Genomic DNA, 22,613 nt, shown 5'->3' with positions numbered 1-22,613 from the left:
AGCATCTTCATCAGCAGAGAAAGGAGAGACATCGGAGCAGATCGAAGCTGAGGACGAGATGTGAGTTGAGACTCTTTTGAGATTAAATGTTTATGTATTTGCAGAGGTGGGCAGAATATCGGGTCTATTCGGTTCTTCTTTTCAACCCAGCACATGGAAATGACTAATAATATAACGCGTTTTGTAGCTGATTGTATTTTTTATTTATTTTGGATACTAACAAGACAATATACTCCAAGATAATACAAAGCTTTTTCAGGAAATAATAACGTTTTTTTATTATTTCCCAAAAAATAGTTACTTTTTATTCAAGATTAAGTTGATTATCCTGCAATAAAATAATACATATATTATATATGATATATATCTTGCAATGTCATTTCTATTTTAACGTAGTGTTTCTGATCATCATTATTAACTCTACCCTAAATACAGGATAAGCGGTAGAAAATGGATGGATGGATTATTAACTCTGGCTGTAACTTTTATTTTAACTGAAGGCCTCCAGTGTCTCCGTTTCTTCCCCTAAACCTTAATGACGAGTTGTTTTCAAATAAATAGTTTAGTTCAAATTAAAATATCCGTTTCCTCTCACAGAGCAAAGATGCAGTGGAGTCTGTGTGTGCTCATTCTGATGGGTAAGTGGATCATCGTATCTACAGTGTTTTTAACTTTTTTTAAATGGTGATCTCATGATTTTGATCTTATGATCTAGTGTTTCTGTTGTTATTAGGTCAGTGTTCCCTCTCCCTGTGTCAACTCTACATGTACCACTTTGTTAATGAGACCAAGACCTGGACAGAAGCCCAGGCGTATTGCAGAGAGAAGTACACTGATCTGGCCACAGTGTCTAACATGAGTGATTTCAAGAACTTGCCAGACTATAGACGTGACGCCTGGATCGGGCTGAAGAATAAACCAGAGGCCAATGAGACGCGGTACTGGTCTATGCCAGGCATAGAGTTCAGTGATGACATAACTTGGAAAGATAATGAGCCAAATGACCCTAAAGAGAACTGTGTGGCGCTAAGAGAGAACGAAGGGAATGATTTTAGATGTGATGAACCAAAGCATTTCGTCTGCTACAATGGTGAGAATGTGTTGCTAATAAAGTTGTGTACACACAGCATGTCATCCTGTCTAAAAACCAAAGTGAATTCTATTTTTAAACTATTTTATTCTAATCTAAAACTGCAGTGGAATCATGTTGATGTTTCTTCTGTTTTGAATGAGAAAATAAGAGTTTCACTCATTAAAAGTAAATAAATGTGTATTTGTTTTTCTGTTCATTCCACAGAAACAGATAAACAAACCCATATAGGGAATGGTACCTTGAGCTGGTTCGATGCTCAGAGGTTCTGCAGGAAGCATCACACTGACCTGGCCAGTGGTCCCGAACAGCTGGAAGAGTTTAGTTCAAAGAACGAGTCTTTGGAAAATAAAGACTATTGGATCGGCCTGTTCTTCGACACTTGGGGGTGGTCAGATGGGAGTCAGTTCTCTTTCAGATCCTGGGATCAGGAACCATTAAATAGTACAGACGGCAAAAACAAATGTGCTTTCACTCTAAATGGAAATATGAGCTCCGATGAATGCAGTGAAAGAAAACCCTTCATCTGCTATAAAGGTGAGTTTTGGAGAAAAAAAATCCTGTTTCTTGTGACGTGTACATTGTGTTCTGTTTTACGCATAATACTTATAATATATTATTTACCCTATCTTTGTCTAGATTCTGTGATCCTGATCAATGAGAATAAGACCTGGGAGGACGCCTTATATTACTGCAGACACCACTACGAAGACCTGGTCTCCATCGACAGCCTTGACGAGCAGAGATGGGTCCAGGAGAAAGCCAAGAAGGCCCAAACCTCCCACGTCTGGCTAGGACTGCGCTACACCTGCACTCTGGATTTCTGGTTCTGGGTCAGTGATAAGGCCGTCGTCTATAAGAACTGGAACAAGACGGCAGATCTGGATGACTGTGACATGTCTGCAGCCATGGAGACAGGAGGGCAACACAAGTGGTTCAAAGTTACCGACGACAAACGGTTCAATTTCATCTGTTCTGTGTGATGTTCCCATGTCCTGAGAATGGCATTCTGGGAAATGTAGGCTTCTCGGCCTCCTTATTCTTTCTCCTAATGGGGGTTCTTTCATTCATATTTTGTATTCATGTATTTTGTTTTGTTTTAATTCAGTTTTATCTTCATGGTTGTGATAGGAATAAATACACCAATGAACATGCTGGTTTAATTTTGCTTCCATGTATTAAATATGGGACGTATAACTTTTTTATTATCAAGTTTTGGTAAATATCTGGTGATGGTTACATTAAGTCAAATCTTTGTCTCTGATTATGACATGTATGAAGTTTTATGTAAACTGATCATTTATATATATATATATATATATATATATATATATATATATATATATATATATATATATATTGGTTAGATGGTGATTCATGAAGACGTTTGTTCCTTTTAATTTTCTGCCTTGTTTCAGTAGTGCGAGTTGTGCTTCCTATCTTTGTTGATTGACGGATATCTTATATAATTACTCAACCTTTCACAAAAAAAAAACATTAACAAATGTGTTTTTGTTCCAAGTAAAAATATCTATAAGCAATGTTAAACTGTTAAAATAAAGTTTTTCATCATTTTTGGAGAGTTATTACTGTCATTTCACGGCTCGTCACCTCTATTATATTTCTGTATCTTTTAAAATTTGATTAACACAGTAAATAATTGGCTTACTTCAAAGACGTCTTTATTATGCAAATCATCCGTATCTTTTGGGTTTCTTATGCCTTTAATTAGTCAAGGAAGTTGTTGAAATGTTTTATTGCTGAGACTGTCAGACCTTTTTCACAGCGCAGGTGTAACTGATGAACTTATGGTCCCATTCCACTTATACCAGTTTTTCTACAAAGGCCGGTTCGGAGCCGTTGCCTCATCTCGAACCAATCTTTCGAGCTCCGACAGCCAAAGAACCGGCTCTGGGTCAGGAAAACCGCTCCCAGACCCGGCGCCAACTCTTTGCTGGTCTTGAACTGGTCTTGAACCACGTCTTGCTTATGGCAGGGACTGGGGGCGGGGCTAGCGTGACCAACAAGTAAAAAAAAACGGAGCTTGTGGAACCGGGGTGACTATGGACGCCAAAGCAGTGGTCGGTCTCCTGGGATTGTGGACCTCGGCAGGAGTGCAAAATAATCCAGAGGGAGCCTCGAGAACAAAACCCGTGTTGTTGTCGGGCTTGAAGTTGCCGTTGGCGTTTCTGGGGAAACCTCAGACGTATACAGTGATGTAATGACGTGGCTCTCTAGCCTGTGGAAAAGCTGACCGGTTCTGGGAATGTTCTGGGAAGGTTTGCACGTTGCAAACCAGAACCAGAACTAGAACTAGGTTCACGTTGGTCGAAAAGGGGTTTCATCAGAGTGCCACAGCCGGTCGAGTACACAATACCCGGACACTAAATGGAACTGGGCCCAACACCCATGTTAGTGATGACACCCGGGTTTACCCTCGCCCATTGAAGGAAAACTGGAGAAATGTGAATTTGAAAGCATTGAATGACTTAATGCATCTTTGGAAATGTTGTATTTGAAAACCAGTGACGGACATTAAACAAAGATCAGGTCATCAACATTCTTCTCCGTAAGCGGCTCGACTTTGTGACTCCTTCATTTTTCCTTAATCTGCACTATTTGCACAGGTTGGACTTTTGTCTAGTATTATATTTTGATGATCTATTATATTTTCTATAATATTAAATTAGCTCCAGAGAATACGGATGTATTGGTGTCAACAGTAGACAGTTTTCCTGGCAACGATAAAGATCTGACAACAATTAAATATTCAAATGATGAATGATGACTGAGTATATGAACGGCGTTGGAGCATCTTCATCAGCAGAGAAAGGAGAGACATCGGAGCAGATCGAAGCTGAGGACGAGATGTGAGTTGAGACTCTTTTGAGATTTAATGTTTACGTTTATGTATTTGCAGAGGTGGGCAGAATATCAGGTCTATTCGGTTCTTCTTTTCAACCCAGCACATGAAAATTACTAATAATATAACGCGTTTTGTAGCTGATTGTATTTTTTATTTATTTTGGATACTAACAAGACAATATACTCCAAGAAAATACAAAGCTTTTTCAGGAAATAATGTTTTTTTTTTTTTTTCCCCCAAAGAAATAGTTCCTTTTTATTCAAGATTAATTTGATTATCCTGCAATAAAATAAAACATATATATATATATGATTTATCTTGCAATGTCATTTCTATTTTAACGTAGTGTTTCTGATCATCATTATTAACTCTGGCTGTAACTTTTATTTTAACTGAAGGCCTCCAGTGTCTCCGTTTCTTCCCCTAAACCTTAATGACCAGTTGTTTTCAAATAAATAGTTTAGTTCAAAATAAAATATCCGTTTCCTCTCACAGAGCAAAGATGCAGTGGAGTCTGTGTGTGCTCATTCTGATGGGTAAGTGGATCATCGTATCTACAGTGTTTTTAACTTTTTTAAATGGTGGTCTCATGATTTTGATCTTATGATCTAGTGTTTCTGTTGTTATTAGGTCAGTGTTCCCTCTCCCTGTGTCAACTCTACAAGTACCACTTTGTTGATGAGACTAAGACCTGGAGAGAAGCCCGGGCATATTGCAGAGAGAAGTACACTGATCTGGCCACAGTGTCTAACATGAGTGACTTGAGGAGACTCGAGGACTTGACAGGTGGACGTGACGCCTGGATCGGGCTGAAGAATAAAACAAAGGCCAATGGAACGTGGTACTGGTCTATGCCAGGCATGGAGTTCAGTGATAACATAACTTGGAAAGGAGGAGAGCCAAATAGCCTTGACGAGAACTGTGTGGCGCTAAGAGAGAACGAAGCGGGTGATTTTAAATGTGAAGATAAAAAGCCTTTCGTCTGCTACGATGGTGAGAATGTGTTGCTAATAAAGTTGTGTACACACAGCAAGTCATCCTGTCTAAAAACCAAAGTGAATTCTATTTTAAAACTATTTTATTGTAATCTAAAACTGCAGTGGAATCATGTTGATGTTTCTTCTGTTTTGAATCAGAAAATAAGAGTTTCACTCATTAAAAGTAAGTAAATGTGTATTTGTTTTTCTGTTCATTCCACAGAAACAGATAAACAAACCCATATAGGGAATGGTCCCTTGAGCTGGTTCGATGCTCAGAGGTACTGCAGGGAGCATCACACTGACCTGGCCAGTGGTCTAGAACAGCTGGAAAAGTTTCGTTCCAAGAACGAGTCTTTGGAAAGCAAAGACTATTGGATCGGCCTGTTCTTTGACAAGTGGAGGTGGTCAGATGGGAGTCAGTTCTCTTTCAGATCCTGGGATCAGGACCCATTAAAAAATACAGACGGCAAAAACAAATGTGCTTTCACTGTAAATGGAAATATGAGCTCCGCTGATTGCAGTGAAAAGAGACCCTTCATCTGCTATGAAGGTGAGTTTTGTAGAAAAAAATTCCTGTTTCTTACGTGTACATTGTGTTCTGTTTTATGCATTATACTTATTATAATATATTATTTACTCTATCTTTGTCTAGATGTGATCCTGATCAATGAGAATAAGACCTGGGAGGACGCCTTATATTACTGCAGACACCACTACAAAGACCTGGTCTCCATCGACAGCCTTGACGAGCAGAGATGGGTCCAGGAGAAAGCCAAGAAGGCCCAAACCTCCCACGTCTGGCTGGGACTGCGCTTCACCTGCACTCTGGATTTCTGGTTCTGGGTCAGTGATAAGGCCGTCGTCTATGAGAACTGGAACAACACGGCAGATCTGGATGACTGTGACATGTCTGCAGCCATGGAGACAGGAGGGCAACACCAGTGGTTCAAAGTGCCCGACGACCACAAGTTCAATTTCATCTGTTCTAAGTGATGTTCCCATGTCCTGAGAATGGCATTCTGGGAAATGTAGGCTTCTCTGTCTCCTTATTCTTTCTCCTAATGGGGGTTCTTTCATGCATATTGGGAGGGTGTATTTTGTTTTGTGTTAATTCAGTTTTATCTTCATGGTTGTGATAGGAATAAATACACCAATGAACATGCTGGTTTAATTTTGCTTCCATGTATTAAATATGGGACGTATAACTTTTTTATTATCAAGTTTTGGTAAATATCTGGTGATGGTTACATTAAGTCAAATCTTTGTCTCTGATTATGACATGTATGAAGTTTTATGTAAACTGATCATTTATATATATATATATATATAGCACGGTATATAGTATGATGATTTATGAAGACGTTTGTTCCTTTTAATTTTCTGCCTTGTTTCAGTAGTGCGTTTGTGCTTCCTATCTTTGTTGATTGACGGATATCTTATATAATTACTCAACCTTTCACAAAAAACATTAACAAATGTGTTTTTGTTCCAAGTAAAAATTGTCATGATCTGTATTTTTGTTATGATCTGTGTTTTCTTGGTTTTGATTTCCTGTTTTATTTTGTAATTTTGCCCTCGGTGTGACTTCCTGTCTCGTACTTCATGGTCCTTGTTGTTTCCGCTGTCTTGACTCCCCCACCCTCTCGTGTTGATTACCCTGCCTGCCCTAATGTGTTTCACCTGTTCCTCGTCAGCTCCCTGCCTCCCTGTGTATAGTCTGTGTGTTTCCCATGTCTCATTGTCGGTTCATTGTCGCTGTTTGTCACTCCCTGCCTGCTGCACCACGTCATGTCGTCATGTCCATGGATTTATTTGTTCCTGCCTCCCGTGTCCCTTTGTGTTCTGTTTTTTTCCGTAAGTGTTTCTTTGATGATCGGTTTTGCCCTTGTGGTTTTTTTGGTTTGATACTTTGTTTTTTTGTCTTAGTTTTGTATTTAGTGTATTATTTAAATAAATCCTTTTCTTATCTGCATTTGGGTCCTCACCTCCTGTTTCCGAGTTGGCGCCTGACAAAAAATATCTATAAGCAATGTTAAACTGTTAAAATACAGTTTTTCATAATTTTTGGAGAGTTATTACTGTAATTTCACGGCTCGTGACCTCTATTATATTTCTGTATCTTTTAAAATTTGATTAACACAGTAAATAATTGGCTTACTTCAAAGACGTCTTTATTATGCAAATCATCCATATCTTTTGGGTTTCTTATGCCTTTAATTAGTCAAGGAGGTTGTTGACATTTTTTATAATTTTTTCTTCAGATCAAAATAATAAAGACATTTACTCATGATTTAGTGGTATTTTCTTTTAATTCATAAGAGACGCAGATTGTTTATTTATCACGGTCAGTCTCAACAGTTAGTTTCCCTCAATAGACGATGAGAGAGGATTCATATCCTCGTGTTCAAGAAATGATCCAATCCTCGACATTTCATCTAACGTGTCTTTAGCTTGTTTTTGGGGGGGAAGTTTGTCTTTCGTTAAATGCACTTGCCTTCTAGGAGCAGGACCGGCAGACTCGGCCACAGGATGCCACAGATTGGTCGGCAACGTGGATGATCGAGAGGAAGGTGCGCTCCTTTTACACTCCGTTCACCGCCGACAGCCTCAGAGTTGGGGCTCGACACTTGCTGCAGGTAAAACCGGAGCAGACTGGGCTTTTTGGGAGGGAGGGGCAGGAGCTTTCCGAGAGGGAAAGAAGTTTGATTTTAAAGGTTTGAAATCTATCTTTTTTTTGCTTTTGTTTGCCTTCTTACTTTTATATTTGTACAATATTAAACAAAAACAATGGTGCAATATCTGCCTTCCAGTGAACCAGGGCTTTGAGCCTGATGAATCTGTTGAAAATGAATCTCCAGAGAGGGAATCCGGTAAGAACATGTGCTGGTGCATTGTTAAAAAAGTCCTCTATTACTCCTCATTAACACACTCCCTCTGTGACGTAGTAAAGCTAGTATTTCACCCTTTGAGTACATTTAGAGATGTACTGTGATGGGAGACTTGTATTTAAAACCAGAACCAGAGGTTGTGACAGTTGCATATCACACAGTATGTTTAAGGTATTATTACAAATTAAGGCCAAGAATGACCGGGGTCCATCTTCTGATGAACAATGGTACTTTAAACTGTAAAATAGCAGTCATGTTTTCCATGTACCTGTTTAACTCTTTGTATCCACTGAGCTTTTGTAGGTGTACTAGGCTGGATCCAATTAATAGTGATCACTTTACTTGCAATTATTAACAAAATGTAACATGTATAGCATTGGTCCTTTTAGAAAGCAAGTTTTCAGGCATTTTCTCCAATAAGAAAATGAATGGGTCCAGAGGGATATCCATCCCGAAAATGTTGTCCACTTCCTCTTTGATGTCTTTCCAATATGTCTGTATGACAGAACGGCTCCAGAATATGTGGGTATGGTCCCCCACCATGCCACAGTTCCTCCAGCAAGTGTTGGAGGCATTGTTTGCAAACCTTGATACCTTAAGAGGTGTTCTAAAGAATCTTAGTTTCACTTTCCAATCAATTCTTTCCACATTTGACTTCCTATCCCTTTATGACTTGCTAAACATATTTCTTCCCAGGTGTCATTCTCTATAATTGTGTTGAGTTCTAGTTCCCATTTACTTTTAATATGAAAGGTGTTATCTGATGTGTCTTTCATAAGACTTTTATAGATATGTGATACTTGATGCTTTGTTGATATCGACGGTTGAGAAATATGTATAAAGTACCTTTCGATCTCCATTGGGTCTCTTTTAAGACTATCCCAATCTGTGTTCTTAGTGAGGTAGTGTTGTATTTGTAAATATCTGTACAAGTCATTTGAGGGCAGGTCAAATTTTCCTTTGAGTTGTGAAAATGATCGCAGTATGTTGTTTTCAAACATTTGGTTGACAATAACCAAGCCCTTCTCCGCCCATCTTCTGTACGCTAAGTCTGTCAGAGTGGAGAAAGTCCAAGTTTCCAAGAATGGGCATTACCCTTAATAGAGCTATAGACCCTTTTAATAGCTTCTTTGCACTGTTCCAGAGTTTTAGTGTATCTTTGACCCAGATGTTATTTATTTATTAAAAAAAAAAAAAAAAAAGATCTGACAACATTTGAATATTCAAATGATGAATGATAACTGAGTATATGAACGGCGTTGGAGCATCTTCATCAGCAGAGAAAGGAGAGACATCGGAGCAGATCGAAGCTGAGGACGAGATGTGAGTTGAGACTCTTTTGAGATTAAATGTTTATGTATTTGCAGAGGTGGGCAGAATATCGGGTCTATTCGGTTCTTCTTTTCAACCCAGCACATGGAAATGACTAATAATATAACGTGTTTTGTAGCTGATTGTATTTTTTATTTATTTTGGATACTAACAAGACAATATACTCCAAGAAAATACAAAGCTTTTTCAGGAAATAATACTGTTTTTTTTATTATTTCCCAAAGAAATAGTTCCTTATTATTCAAGATTAAATTGATTATCCCGCAATAAAATATATATATATATATATAAATGTGAAATGCTAAACATATATGCACAGATATGGATTATTTGCATAATAAAGGCGTCTTTGAAGTAAGCCAATTATTTACTGTGTTAATCAAATTTTAAAAGATACAGAAATATAATAGAGGTCACGAGCCGTGAAATTACAGTAATAACTCTCCAAAAATGATGAAAAACTGTATTTTAACAGTTTAACATTGCTTATAGATATTTTTAGTTAGAACAAAAACACATTTGTTAATGTTTTTTTGTGAAAGGTTGCGTAATTATATAAGATATCCGTCAATCAACAAAGATAGGAAGAACAAACATAGCTTTGTATTTTCTTGCAATGTCATTTCTATTTTAACGTAGTGTTTCTGATCATCATTATTAACTCTGGCTGTAACTTTTATTTTAACTGAAGGCCTCCAGTGTCTCCGTTTCTTCCCCTAAACCTTAATGACCAGTTGTTTTCAAATAAATAGTTTAGTTCAAAATAAAATATCCGTTTCCTCTCACAGAGCAAAGATGCAGTGGAGTCTGTGTGTGCTCATTCTGATGGGTAAGTGGATCATCGTATCTACAGTGTTTTTAACTTTTTTAAATGGTGGTCTCATGATTTTGATCTTATGATCTAGTGTTTCTGTTGTTATTAGGTCAGTGTTCCCTCTCCCTGTGTCAACTCTACAAGTACCACTTTGTTGATGAGACTAAGACCTGGAGAGAAGCCCGGGCGTATTGCAGAGAGAAGTACACTGATCTGGCCACAGTGTCTAACATGAGTGACTTGAGGAGACTCGAGGACTTGACAGGTGGACGTGACGCCTGGATCGGGCTGAAGAATAAAACAAAGGCCAATGGAACGTGGTACTGGTCTATGCCAGGCATGGAGTTCAGTGATAACATAACTTGGAAAGGAGGAGAGCCAAATAGCCTTGACGAGAACTGTGTGGCGCTAAGAGAGAACGAAGGGGGTGATTTTAAATGTGAAGATAAAAAGCGTTTCGTCTGCTACGATGGTGAGAATGTGTTGCTAATAAAGTTGTGTACACACAGTCATCATTTCTAAAAACCAAAGTGAATTCTATTTTTAAACTATTTTATTCTAATCTAAAACTGCAGTGGAATCATGTTGATGTTTCTTCTGTTTTGAATGAGAAAATAAGAGTTTCACTTATTAAAAGTAAATAAATGTGTATTTGTTTTTCTGTTCATTCCACAGAAACAGATAAACAAATCTATATTCAGGATGATTTCTTGAGCTGGTTCAAGGCTCAGAGGTACTGCAGGGAGCATCACACTGACCTGGCCAGTGGTCCCGAACAGCTGGAAGAGTTTAGTTCCAAGAACGAGTCTTTGGAAAGCAAAGACTATTGGATCGGCCTGTTCTTAGACACGTGGAGGTGGTCAGATGGGAGTCAGTTCTCTTTCAGATCCTGGGATCGGGAACCATTTAAAAATACAGACGGCAAAAACAAATGTGCTTTCACTGTAAATGGAAATATGAACTCTGCTGAATGCAATGCAAAGAGACCCTTCATCTGCTATAAAGGTGAGTTTTGGAGAAAAAAAAAATCCTGTTTCTTGTGACGTGTACATTGTGTTCTGTTTTACGCATAATACTTATAATATATTATTTACCCTATCTTTGTCTAGATTCTGTGATCCTGATCAATGAGGAGAAGACCTGGGAGGACGCCTTATATTACTGCAGACACCACTACGAAGACCTGGTCTCCATCGACAGCCTTGACGAGCAGAGATGGGTCCAGGAGAAAGCCAAGAAGGCCCAAACCTCCCACGTCTGGCTGGGACTGCGCTACACCTGCACTCTGGATTTCTGGTTCTGGGTCAGTGATAAGGTCCTCGTCTATGAGAACTGGAACAAGACGGCAGATCTGGATGACTGTGACATGTCTGCAGCCATGGAGACAGGAGGGCAACACAAGTGGTTCAAAGTGCCCGACGACCACAAGTTCAATTTCATCTGTTCTGTGTGATGTTCCCATGTCCTGAGAATGGCATTCTGGGAAATGTAGGCTTCTCTGTCTCCTTATTCTTTCTCCTAATGGGGGTTCTTTCATTCATATTGGGAGGGTGTATTTTATTTTGTGTCAATTCAGTTTTATCTTCATGGTTGTGATAGGAATAAATACACCAATGAACGTGCTGGTTTAATTTTGCTTCCATGTATTAAATATGGGACATATAACTTTTTTATTATCAAGTTTTGGTAAATATCTGGTGATGGTTACATTAAGTCAAATCTTTGTCTCTGATTATGACATGTATGAAGTTTTATGTGAACTGATCATTTATATATATATATTTATATATATATAGCATTGTATTGGTTAGATGGTGATTTATGAAGACGTTTGTTCCTTTTAATTTTCTGCCGTGTTTCAGTAGTGTGAGTTTGTGGTTCCTATCTTTGTTGATTGACGGATATCTTATATAATTACGCAACCTTTCACAAAAAAAACATTAACAAATGTGTTTTTGTTCCAAGTAAAAATATCTATAAGCAATGTTAAACTGTTAAAATAAAGTTTTTCATCATTTTTGCAGAGTTATTACTGTAATTTCACGGCTCGTGACCTCTATTATATTTCTGTATCTTTTAAAATTTCATTAACACAGTAAATAATTGGCTTACTTCAAAGACGTCTTTATTATGCAAATAATCTATATCTTTTGGGTTTCTTATGGCTATAATTATCCAAGGAGGTTGTTGACATTTTTTATTTTTTATTCAGATCAAGATAATAAAGACATTTACTCACGATTTAGTGGTATTTTTCTTTTAATTCAGTTAATTCATTTGTTTTTATACTTATTGTCATTTTTAAAAAGTCGTTTCTTTTTACTGTATTTTTACTGTTTTCATCTACGCTTTTATTTTGAAAGTCCGACGCTCGCTCCCGATCCGCGGCCGTCTGGAGACGTTTACCGTGATGGCCAGTGTACGAGCGCACTGCACTTTCTTCGCCGGCCGGCTGACCGCAGCTCCCGGTTCCACCGGCGCTTAGTCCGCAGCTTCCTTTAGGCCGAGTCTATATAATCTAATTCTTAAGTCCGCCATGGAGGGTCCTAACCAGTACGTCGTTTTCTTCGAGTGTCCCAGTCTGGACGGAGAGCAACAGAAGAGAATAGAAAAGTACTTTCAAATTCGTCGCAAATCAGGAGGTGGAGAATGCGGCCCAATAACTAACGTACGCGATCGGCTTTACAGCGTCGCGTTTAACGAACGAGACGGTGAGATGTTTCAAATGTTTGTGTGTTTCAGTCGGTTTGCTAAAGTGCGTCGTCTTGTGCAAGTGAAAGTGAAAGTAAAGGTGTGTGTGTGTGTGTGTGTGTGTGTGTGTGTGTGTGTGTGTGTGTGTGTGTGTGTGTGTTTGCGTGCGTGTGTGTCTTCTTTACCAGGAAATACGTCGATTCCATTATTTATTTGTTGTTGTTTTTGTTAAACAGAGCAGTTTTACTGTCTGTAGCACATCCGCTAAAATCCAGAAATGTACTCAAAGTAAAAAAGTATCACGTTGAAGGACAGAAATGTACTCAAAGTCCAAAGTAAAAAGTATCACGTTGAAGGACAGAAATGTACTCAAATTACAAAGTAAAAGTATCACTTTGAAGGACAGAAATGTATTCAAAGTACAAAGTAAAAGTATCACTTTGAAGGACAGAAATGTACTCAAATTATAAAGTAAAAGTATCACTTTGAAGGACAGAAATGTATTCAAAGTACAAAGTAAAAGTATCACTTTGAAGGACAGAAATGTACTCATATTATAAAGTAAAAGTATCACTTTGAAGGACAGAAATGTACTCAAATTATAATGTAAAAGTATCACTTTGAAGGACAGAAATGTATTCAAAGTACAAAGTAAAAGTATCACTTTGAAGGACAGAAATGTACTCATATTATAAAGTAAAAGTATCACTTTGAAGGACAGAAATGTTTTTTTCCACAAGGCTAACTGAATCTGTCATATTAATAAGACAACAAATAAGCGATAATTCCCCTCAAATACATGAAAACTTAAGTTACAAGGCTAAATAGAAAGACGATATGAAACTTTTATATGTCCAGCTGAACCCTGCAGCATGTGATTGCACTGAGAACTTCCCCTCCACCGAGGGTGGGGCAGAAAAAACTGTTGTCAAGTGTTGTTGAAATGAAAAACCCAAAGAAAAAATGTCATAAGTAATATCTCCTTCTCTGTCTCAGCTCAGCTAAGAGTCCTGCAGAGATGTGAACATGTGTTGGAGTTTGCAGATGGTCCTCTGGTGCTGACTGTGCAGGAGAGTCCGGGACCTTCCACCCGCCTTCCCATCACTCCCTCGACTACAAGCAAACCAGCTAGCCCAAAGCTGGACTTAACGTCACCACAGGTCAGTGTGCAAACTCTAAAATAGCAGCTCAGGGTAAAAGTTGCACACTTCGCTTTTGAGAAAAAAAAGTGTCAAATGTATTTAAATTGGTTATTTAAAAAACAGTTCTCAAACAGAACTTACTGAGGTCTAATTTAATGGTCTCATTGAAAATTATTTTCTATAGAACTGCTCCAGGATTTGTGTTTTTAAGTGTATTGTTGTGTGACGTTAAAGGAGCAGTGTGTAGGATTTAGTGGCATCTAGTGGTGAGCTTGGGGATCGCAACATCCCTCTGCAAATCCTACGCACTGTTCCTTTAAACATTGGAAATCTCAACACCTTTCATTGTTGTGTGTTTTAGACACTGTTGTGGATTGAGAATCAAAGTTGATAGACTGTCTTTCCAACAGCAGATACAGCAGCCCAGCCTTACTTCAAGCCTGCTAACAAGTGGTGAAGAATATGAACTACGACCCGATCCTTACCTCCTGCGTCACCTGAAGGAATGCCCCAAGGCTGTCAAGGAACTGGGGAAGGCGCTTGCCTCTGTGGCCTGCTCTGCCCAGCTGGACCCAGAGGAGGGCAGGGTTTTACTTAGCTGCTTAGCTCAACCTGGTGCTGCACGTGAAGATAGAAATTGGAATTGGAAAGCCGAGGTAGACAAAGTGTTTGATGGCTACCTGTGCCACTATGAGGTGGATCCTCACAAAGTCAAAGCTTTGCTTCAGTCCTGCAGCTCTCGTCAGTCCGCAGATGAGGTGAGGGTGTACAGCGAGGCTGGGATGGCTGTTGTTGTCGGTGAACGTTCTAAGGTGAACGCCAGGTTGATGGATGTAGGGGACCCGCATTTTAAACGAGGTGCGCGTTTAAGTGAGAAGCAAACCAGCGTTCGTCGACTAGGCGAGGCCAAGCTTCGCCTCCTCTGGAAAGAGTTTGAGCACAGTTTGCGGCAAGACATTCCAGGAGTGAAGGTCGCCAAGGGAGCTGCGGGTCAGTTAGATTTGGAAGGTTCAGCGGAGGAGATTCTTAAGGCTGGGGATTGGATCTCTGACAAGGAGAGATTGGTGTTAGAAAGGACCGTTTCCGACAAGAGTCCACATTTGTTGGCCTTCTTGAGAAAGGCATACGGAGGTCCAGGGGTGCTGGGTGACTTTTTAGGGGTTGGGGACAAGGTGGAAGTCGAGTTAAGAGACACAGTGCTACGTTTCTTTTCCCTTTCCATTGATGATCTTGATAAAACTGAAAAGGCACTGCGAGGGGAGATCATGGAAGTCAAGATTGACATTCCTAACTGCTCCGCTGTTCCCTCTGTTCTTCGGGAAAAGCTGAAGTTGAAGACAAATGAGATGAACCAAGGGAAATACAGGGCTCAGGTTGTGTTTTCCTCAGACAGCACGGTGTTCCTACTGGGTCACACAAAAGAGGTTGAGGAACTGAGTGAAACTGTCACAGAGTTTATTTTGGACCAGGCAAGCATAGAAGGCAAAGTCACTCTCCCTTATCCAGAGTTGGTACAACTCTTACCAGAATTGCTTCAGCTGCATATGTTTGACTATTCAGGGGTTACTTTCCATCCTTTAACATCTTCCCCTCTGCCTATGGTGGGGCTGGAAGGTCCATCTGGCAAAGTGACTGAGGTCAGGAACAGGCTGGGTTTATTTTTGGACTCCCTTGTTCAGGTTAGTGTCACTATTGACCTGCCAGGGGCAGTAAGGTATTTCGAAAGTCCCTCTGGAAGAGAGAACATTTTAAGTGTTGCTCATTCTCAAAAGTGTCTCGTTCAGCTTCAAGAACAAACTCATGCTACAAAGCAGACTTTGGCATCAGTTGCCACCTACAGCCTTCGTGACGGGTTCCAGGTGCTGGTGTGTGAGGGTGACATCACCAAACTGGATGCTGATGCCCTGGTGAACGCTGCCAACGAAGACCTGGATCACGGTGGAGGGGTAGCCGCCGCGCTGAGTAAAGCAGGTGGCCCTGAGGTGCAGAAGGAGAGCAGAGCTTTAGTAAAGCAGATTGGAAAAGTTCCACTGGGCGAGGTGGTCGTGACCACGGGAGGGAACTTAAACTGCAAGAAACTGCTGCATGCTGTGGGACCTGTAGGTGGGAAATCAGGTGGCAACGAAAGGGAGATACTGGAAAAAACTGTCCAGTCTGCTCTGAATTTAGCAGAGATGTTGGAGTTCAGGTCCATAGCCATACCCTGTATCAGCTCAGGTGTGTTTGGCGTTCCTGTCACTGTGTGCTCTGAAGCTATTGTCACTGCTGTTAAGAAGTTCGGCAGCCAGGGAGGACGATGTCTGAACAGAGTCACCCTGATTGATAAAAGAGGAAAGGTGGTGAAGGCCATGCAGGAAGCCTGTGACCGGCTTCTCCGAGGGATAAGCACTGAAAACAGTGCGCCAAGAGATCTGAGGTCCCAGAGAGGAGCTGGAGCTCCTGACAACAGTGTCCACGTAGAGGTCATTCGGGGAACCATCGAGACCCAGCAGGTGAGAAACTTATGTGATGTAAATGTTGCTACTTGATTCAGCATGGTTCACAAGTTAACCTACTGTAGTTGCTGGGTACTGGGACTGTTTGCGTACATAATCTACATTCGGGTTGAACAGTGAGCTGTCGTGATGTTTTAAGTGTTAACATGATGGAATTAGATTGTTGTACTGTCCTAGGTGGATGTCCTGGTATCTCCTATGGTTGGCCATGATCCCCTCTCTACCCGTGTTGGAAACGCTTTGTTGGGCATTGTTGGACCTCAGCTGTCTACAAAGTTTCATAAAGATGCAGGAGGAGCAACACTGCCTGGTGAATTAGTCGTGGTGCTGGGCTTGCCTGCCCTTCAATCTCAAGAGGTGCTCTTCCCTAACCTTGTTCCCTGGGATAATAGCCAACATGGAACTGCAGTCCAGGTGAAATTTTGTGATCAGTGAGGTTTTTGTGTAATCAAGTTTTCTTTACTGTTTCTATGTTTTGTTGTTCCTACTCTAAGGGGTGTAGTAACATTGATAATCATTAAATCTTCCAGGTTCTGAGACAGGGCATCAGGAACATTCTAGCTTCCTGTCAGAGCAGGGGCTATAGTTCAGTGGCTTTCCCTGTGCTCGGGACCGGTGTGGCCCTGCGTTTTCCTCACAGCGTGGCCTCCAGAGTCATACTGGAGGAGCTCCTTGCATTTGAACAGAACCGAGTCAGCATTGCATCTTTTCTGGTCCGTATTGTCATCCACCCCAATGACAAAGAATCTAGCAAGGTAAAGAAAATGCAGAAGAAGTGCCTTTTAAGTAAAGGGGAGTAAAAGAGTTTTTATTTTATGCATGTGGAACTGGAATTATACACTTTACCCCATCACCACAGGCCTTCCAGTCTGCCCAGGACATTTTGCATCTCAGAGGATTCACAAATGATGCCAACCCAGACCAAGGCTAGTGTGAATATTTTCTTTTCAATTTCAGAATGAGCAAGAATTTGATCAATGACTTGTTACTTCAGTCTAAAATATAATCATTAGCTATGTTCCCATTCAATTGTCAAATGAATTTTAAGTGCCATGGTGTTCTAACCCATCTATGAGAGAAAAATGTGTTAGTGCATCAACTTTGTTTTGCACAATCGAAGAGTATTCTCAAATTTTGACCTTTTCCATAAGGCTTTTCTAATGCAATTTTTTTTTAATGCACATAAATGGAAACATGGCTAACGTAATGCCATGGGAGGGCAAAAAATGTCATTGTGGTTCTCGAAGCAGTTGCCAACATATTAACACTGTTAAAGTTCTGGCCTACTTATGGAATGATATTGGTAGTCATTTTGAGTCTTATTTCAGTCTCATATGAACTCAGTTTTGGTCTCCACCAACCCTCCTGTTGGAAATCGTCTTGGTTAGAGTGTAAATATTCATGTGTAAACGGCAAAATTAGGGTAAAAATTATTAAGTTGATAATATTAAACCATAATTATACTTTCTTTTTTAATGACATGACTTTAGCTTCCTTCTACCGCCATGTCTCCCTAACCAATGATGAGGTCACAGCCATGCTGGGTGGGGTCCAGCTTCAGATGGTCCGTGCTGACATCGTTCAGGAGAGCACAGATGTCATTATCAACACAACTGACTTCTCCAAAAACCACTCTGGTATGTTTGACTTTCCAAACGTTTTGATTGATTGACATTAAACATATACAATCCCACAATAACTGTGTGGTCACAACCTCCGCAGGTGTGTCTAAAGCCATTCTGACGGCAGCAGGGCCCGGTGTCCAAGCAGAGTTGGCACAAGGTAAGGGGTTAAGGACAAGGTTTTGGGGTGTGAACATTACTGTGCACTGTCCTCTCATGCAATGGTTTTAATGGCATCCCAACTGGAAAATTAGTTCAATTCCTTATAGGGTATTCACAGAACAGTAAAAGATGGAACACGTATTCATACCCATTTTGTTTTACAGCTATTCTGAAAATTTGGTTCAAATTGGTGCTACATTTTCACCACCAATGTTCACATCTTACACATGATGTCTTTTTTGTTGTTTTTTTACAGTGGGTTTGCCGCCAAATCTCATGTGCACAACGGGCCCGGGGTTGCTTGGCTGCAGGGAAATCATTCATGCTAGTTTTAAGGCTGACCCTCAGTTGATTCGGAAGAATTGCAAAGAGATACTGAAGCAGTGTGAGACCAAAGGCTACGGCTCAGCTGCCTTCCCGGCGATCAATACCGGTTTGTACTGTATGCATGTGTGTGTATTCGCGTACTTGTTAACACCAAATCTTAACCGTCTTAACCAAATGCCCACAACGTGAAAAAAATGTGACACATTCCAAAATAAAGGTCACAACAACAGTGATGTAAATGACATAATTGGTGGCAACTGATCATTGTCTTTATGTCCCGTCAGGTGTGGCTGGTATGGACTATGTCAAAGCGTGTAAAGCCATGCTAGATGGCATGACCTCCGCTATTACGGACTTGAAACCAAAGTCCCTCACAGTCATCCGCATTGTCATTCTCCAGCAACCAGTCTTCCAGGCCTTCAGGTCAGATATGTGAATCTCACTCAAGCTATCGAACGGCATGGCATTGGCGTTTTAGTATGGGTTGCATTGTCTGATCGGTCAAAAGCAATGGCTTGTTTTAAACGCCCTGTCCTCTGATGTGTTTTTTGCAGATCAGAGCTGGAGAACCGTTTTGGACAAACAGCTGCTCGCCACCTCAGCCTAAGAGGTTTGTTGTCATTTACAAGGCTTGTTTAGTATGCAGACATACTCAGGATATCACAAATGAAGACGTGCTATTTGCTCATTTTTATTTTATTTTAGAAAAAGCCAAACAAATGCTCAAGAGGTGCAACAACAATTCAAAAAGCGCAGCAACTTCAACGCCTCACGGCAAAAACTTCACCTCCTCAAAGCCACCGCCAGCCGTGCTAAGTGTGATCAGTCGTAGTCCGGAGGCCATCAGGACTGTGAAAACGGAATTGGACGGGATCCTGTACAAGCAGCTGGTAGAGAGAGAGGTGGAGGTGCATCATTTGTCCCGGCTTGATGTGATGGAGGTGGAGGCGCTGCAGGCCAATGTCAAAGTCTTGGGAATAAGCCTGGCGCTCGTGAAGCGCCAAGGTGTGAATGCCGATGGGGCCGCAGCCAGAGCTGAAGCTCGAGGTCGGTCGGGGGCCGGAGAGGCAAGAGAGGTCTATATGCTTAAAGGCCTGAAAGAGGACGTGTTGAGCATCGTTGAGCTTGTCAATAAAGTGGTCCAAAAATCACTTTGCGGAGACCTCCGAGATAAAGAGGAAGCGATGCTGGCTCTCAACGTCCAGTGGTCTATTCAGGATGGGAATGCATGTTGGCACGAGCTGAGCCTGCACGACAACTGCAAGCTGGAGGAGGCTCACGTGAAGAAGCAGGTGTCCGTCGACTTGGTGGCGCCCGGCGGCAAGGAGGTGACGGTAAACCTGACGGCACAAGAAGCCACAGATTGGCTGACGGGCATCACGTTCAAGGTGAAAAGGAGCGAGTCCGACGCAAGTATGTCACGTTTTTTTGTTTTTGTTTCAACATTTCAGCAATTGTGCGTATTTTGAAAAACATGAATAAACATTAACATGAATTAACATGAATTATTGTGATTTTAGCCATAGAGTTGCCAACGGTATGGGAACCTATGAATGGAGAAGACTTTAAAAAGATTGCGCTGCAACCTAGCTCGCCGGAGTACCAGACTGTAGCCACGGGCTTCCTCAAAACGGCTAAAGGCAACATTCAAAAAGTGAGTATCAAACAACCCACATATGCCACACATTAAAAAACCCACAGCTACAGAATGAGCTGATTGTTTTCTGATCTCAGATTGAGCGGGTGCAAAACCTCTACCTGTGGCATGCCTATACGGTGTGTAGGCAGCGTATGATTGCCAAGAACGGCCTGGCAGAGCTCAGGGAGGAGAATCTCTACCATGGCACATCAGTAGAATCATGCAACTGCATTGAAAGGGACAGATTCAACAGGAGCTATGCAGGAGCGCACGGTAAGGAATGTTCTCACTCAAACTGAGCTAACCGGCTTCTGGCTGCAGCTTTCACAGGTTGGCCGTCGATCCTCTCGTGTGAATAGTGTGTCTGAGGGGAGACAAACCCCATGTTATGTTTAAATATGCAATATGTGCTAAATTGCATCCATTTCCACAATAGAAATCTGATTTTTACAGAGGAAATTTTGCATAATAATAAGTCATAAAGCACTGTCCGCAGCCATAAATGTCACCAAAAATTCCATACGTTTTGCAAACGTTGAACTAACAGGTAACTTCGATTACCGACATTAAGATAATCATTTTTTGCACATCACAAGTTTTTTAAAATTGCGTTTTGAAATATGCAAATGGAGCATTAGCGCATGCTAAGCTACGCTAAAATGATTGTTGCGTACAAATATTTGTTTTTTTGGGTGTCTCCCTTAAATGTACGTGTCTTCCTGTGTATTTCTGTCACAGCTGCTGCCTACGGAAAGGGAGTTTACTTTGCAGTCAATGCAGAGTATTCAGCGAGTAAATATTGCCCAGCAGACACGTCGGGCTTGAGGAGGCTGTATGTGGCTCGAGTCCTGACCGGCCGCTACACGCTCGGCAAGTCTTCCATGATAGCCACCCCTCCTCGAAACTCGGATCCCACCGACTGCTTCGACAGTTTGGTGAACAACCAGCAGAACCCCACCATGTTTGTGATCTTCCACGATGACCAGGCCTACCCAGAATACCTCATCACCTTTAACTGAGTAGACAGAAAAAAAAGTCAGATGCAGTGGTGTCCCAATGATCCTGATACCTTAGAATGCCTTCAGATTTTTCATTTATATTTTCATTTATTTGGTCTGCTTCTCTTTTAACTAATACTTTTTATTGATTGAATGTACGTCTTTAGATTTAGTCATCCAATGAATTTAGTTTGAAATGGAAACAGATTAAGTGGTCACACATAATGTGGGAAGTAAAGGGAGTAAACGTTTATTAACAATAGCAATGCAAATGTATTAAAACGGTGATTTGATAACTTTTGAGTTTTCAAAAGTAAATCAGTGAAAATATACTATTTTATTTCAGGGCTTACGGTTTCTGATTCTCTCTGACATGAGTCTGTTAAGTATGAATGAAGTAAACAGAATTGCATTTCCATTTTTAACTGCCTTACAACATGAATTGTGTAATCTTTGACCATTATTTAAAGATTGATCTGTTTAAAGTCACAATATCTTCACAAACAGAAAAGCAAAACCCCACTGAATTACTGGACTATGACCAAACCACGATAATATTTTGTTTCCATTTGGAGCAAACTGCCACCAGATGTTCCTCAGTAGAAGAGAGTAAAAGTGAAATAAAAGACTACCCGCACTGGTGCTGTAAAATACAATATGTATTCATATTTTATTATACAAAATAACCTGAAATATAATATATAATTCAAAAGCAAGTATGCATGAACGATATATCTGTAATGTAGCAGTCCTGAGACATACATAAATAAAAACATACATTTTTCAAACTTAATAAAGGACACCTCAGACTTTCATGACTGTGTTTTCTGACAAAGAAACTAAAATCACCTTGCTCATGCCTACAGTGTTGAACTTCCCTCTATCACATTTTCCCTTCCCTTCCTAGCTATTCTCTACTTGTCCACCAGATGCCCTCCGACTTCCTCACCTTACTTTCACCCATGGAGTCACTTCCTCCTGGCCTGCTCACCTGTTCTCCATTTCCCTCATTAACCTGTCAGAACATGGACCGGCTCTCCCCATTCAGTTGACAGATTGTTGCTTCATGCCTATAGCTTAGGAGCCACCTGAACCCCGTATCTGAACCTTTAGAAAATCATCAATATCTTAATTTACTTTGCAGCCTGCACCCTTTTCTTGCACTGTACCTGTTTACCTGTGGACTTTTCCACCCATGCTGATGAGCTCAAGTACCTTCATTGCCACTGTTGTCTGCCTTTGACTCATTTACATTTACATTTAGGGCATTTAGGAGACGCTTTGGTCTAAAGCGACTACATTTGTCAAAAGAAAGAAACCACAACATATCATTGCTTATAAAGTAAGAGCTAAAAATAGAAACAAGTGTTAGGTCCTCCTCTGAGTAAAGTAGTAGCTGTTCAGCAAGTGTACCTTAAGAACAACCGTGCTATGATCAAAGTGCCATAGGTAAGAAGAACATGGAAGTGCTTTTCTTGGGGTGGGGGGGTTAGTAGGTCAGTGTCAAGGTGAAGTCTGAACAGGTGAGTCCTCCATCTGTTGCCCGTATTCATTAGCCATGATAATA

At 40.6% G+C, this 22,613-nt stretch overlaps 4 protein-coding genes across 6 annotated transcripts; all 4 read left to right on the top strand.

Moving 5' to 3' along the window:
- Positions 1-24: 24 nt before the first annotated feature.
- LOC311008725 (C-type mannose receptor 2-like) lies at positions 25-6,908 on the top strand. 2 transcript variants are annotated; one of them, XM_084002565.1, is made up of 6 exons: positions 25-60; positions 598-638; positions 734-1,090; positions 1,298-1,627; positions 1,730-2,166; positions 6,279-6,908. In XM_084002565.1, the coding sequence occupies exons 2-5, from the start codon at positions 605-607 to the stop codon at positions 2,071-2,073; spliced, it is 1,065 nt and encodes a 354-aa protein (XP_083858691.1). In that variant the 5' UTR covers positions 25-60; positions 598-604; the 3' UTR covers positions 2,074-2,166; positions 6,279-6,908. The 2 variants fall into 2 exon arrangements, with proteins under 2 accessions (XP_083858691.1, XP_083858690.1); XM_084002564.1 differs by having other exon boundaries at positions 32-60; positions 716-1,090.
- On the top strand, positions 3,878-6,908 carry LOC311008719 (secretory phospholipase A2 receptor-like). Its single transcript, XM_084002554.1, has 5 exons — positions 3,878-3,960; positions 4,452-4,492; positions 4,587-4,949; positions 5,157-5,486; positions 5,589-6,908. The coding sequence occupies exons 1-5, from the start codon at positions 3,887-3,889 to the stop codon at positions 5,927-5,929; spliced, it is 1,149 nt and encodes a 382-aa protein (XP_083858680.1). The 5' UTR covers positions 3,878-3,886; the 3' UTR covers positions 5,930-6,908.
- A 2,165-nt stretch (positions 6,909-9,073) lies between these two features.
- LOC311009079 (C-type mannose receptor 2-like) lies at positions 9,074-12,211 on the top strand (the record flags this gene model as incomplete). Its single annotated transcript, XM_084003052.1, has 5 exons — positions 9,074-9,147; positions 9,945-9,985; positions 10,080-10,442; positions 10,646-10,975; positions 11,080-12,211. 5 exons carry the CDS (start codon positions 9,074-9,076, stop codon positions 11,421-11,423), a joined length of 1,152 nt encoding a protein of 383 aa, XP_083859178.1. The 3' UTR covers positions 11,424-12,211.
- A 146-nt stretch (positions 12,212-12,357) lies between these two features.
- Positions 12,358-21,853, top strand: LOC311008690 (protein mono-ADP-ribosyltransferase PARP14-like). Of its 2 annotated transcripts, none has more exons than XM_084002504.1 (15): positions 12,358-12,681; positions 13,658-13,821; positions 14,217-16,295; positions 16,476-16,712; positions 16,829-17,053; positions 17,158-17,224; positions 17,789-17,935; positions 18,021-18,080; positions 18,339-18,515; positions 18,694-18,832; positions 18,964-19,019; positions 19,115-19,822; positions 19,930-20,063; positions 20,144-20,321; positions 20,787-21,853. In XM_084002504.1, exons 1-15 carry the CDS (start codon positions 12,507-12,509, stop codon positions 21,065-21,067), a joined length of 4,827 nt encoding a protein of 1,608 aa, XP_083858630.1. In that variant the 5' UTR covers positions 12,358-12,506; the 3' UTR covers positions 21,068-21,853. The 2 variants fall into 2 exon arrangements, with proteins under 2 accessions (XP_083858630.1, XP_083858629.1); XM_084002503.1 differs by having other exon boundaries at positions 14,214-16,295.
- The last annotated feature ends 760 nt before the right edge of the window (positions 21,854-22,613 follow it).

This window comes from Eutrigla gurnardus, assembly GCF_963514095.1.
Source record: "Eutrigla gurnardus genome assembly, chromosome: 23".
Taxonomy (NCBI): Eukaryota; Metazoa; Chordata; class Actinopteri; order Perciformes; family Triglidae; genus Eutrigla; species Eutrigla gurnardus.
This window is presented reverse-complemented; position numbering and strand designations above follow the sequence as displayed.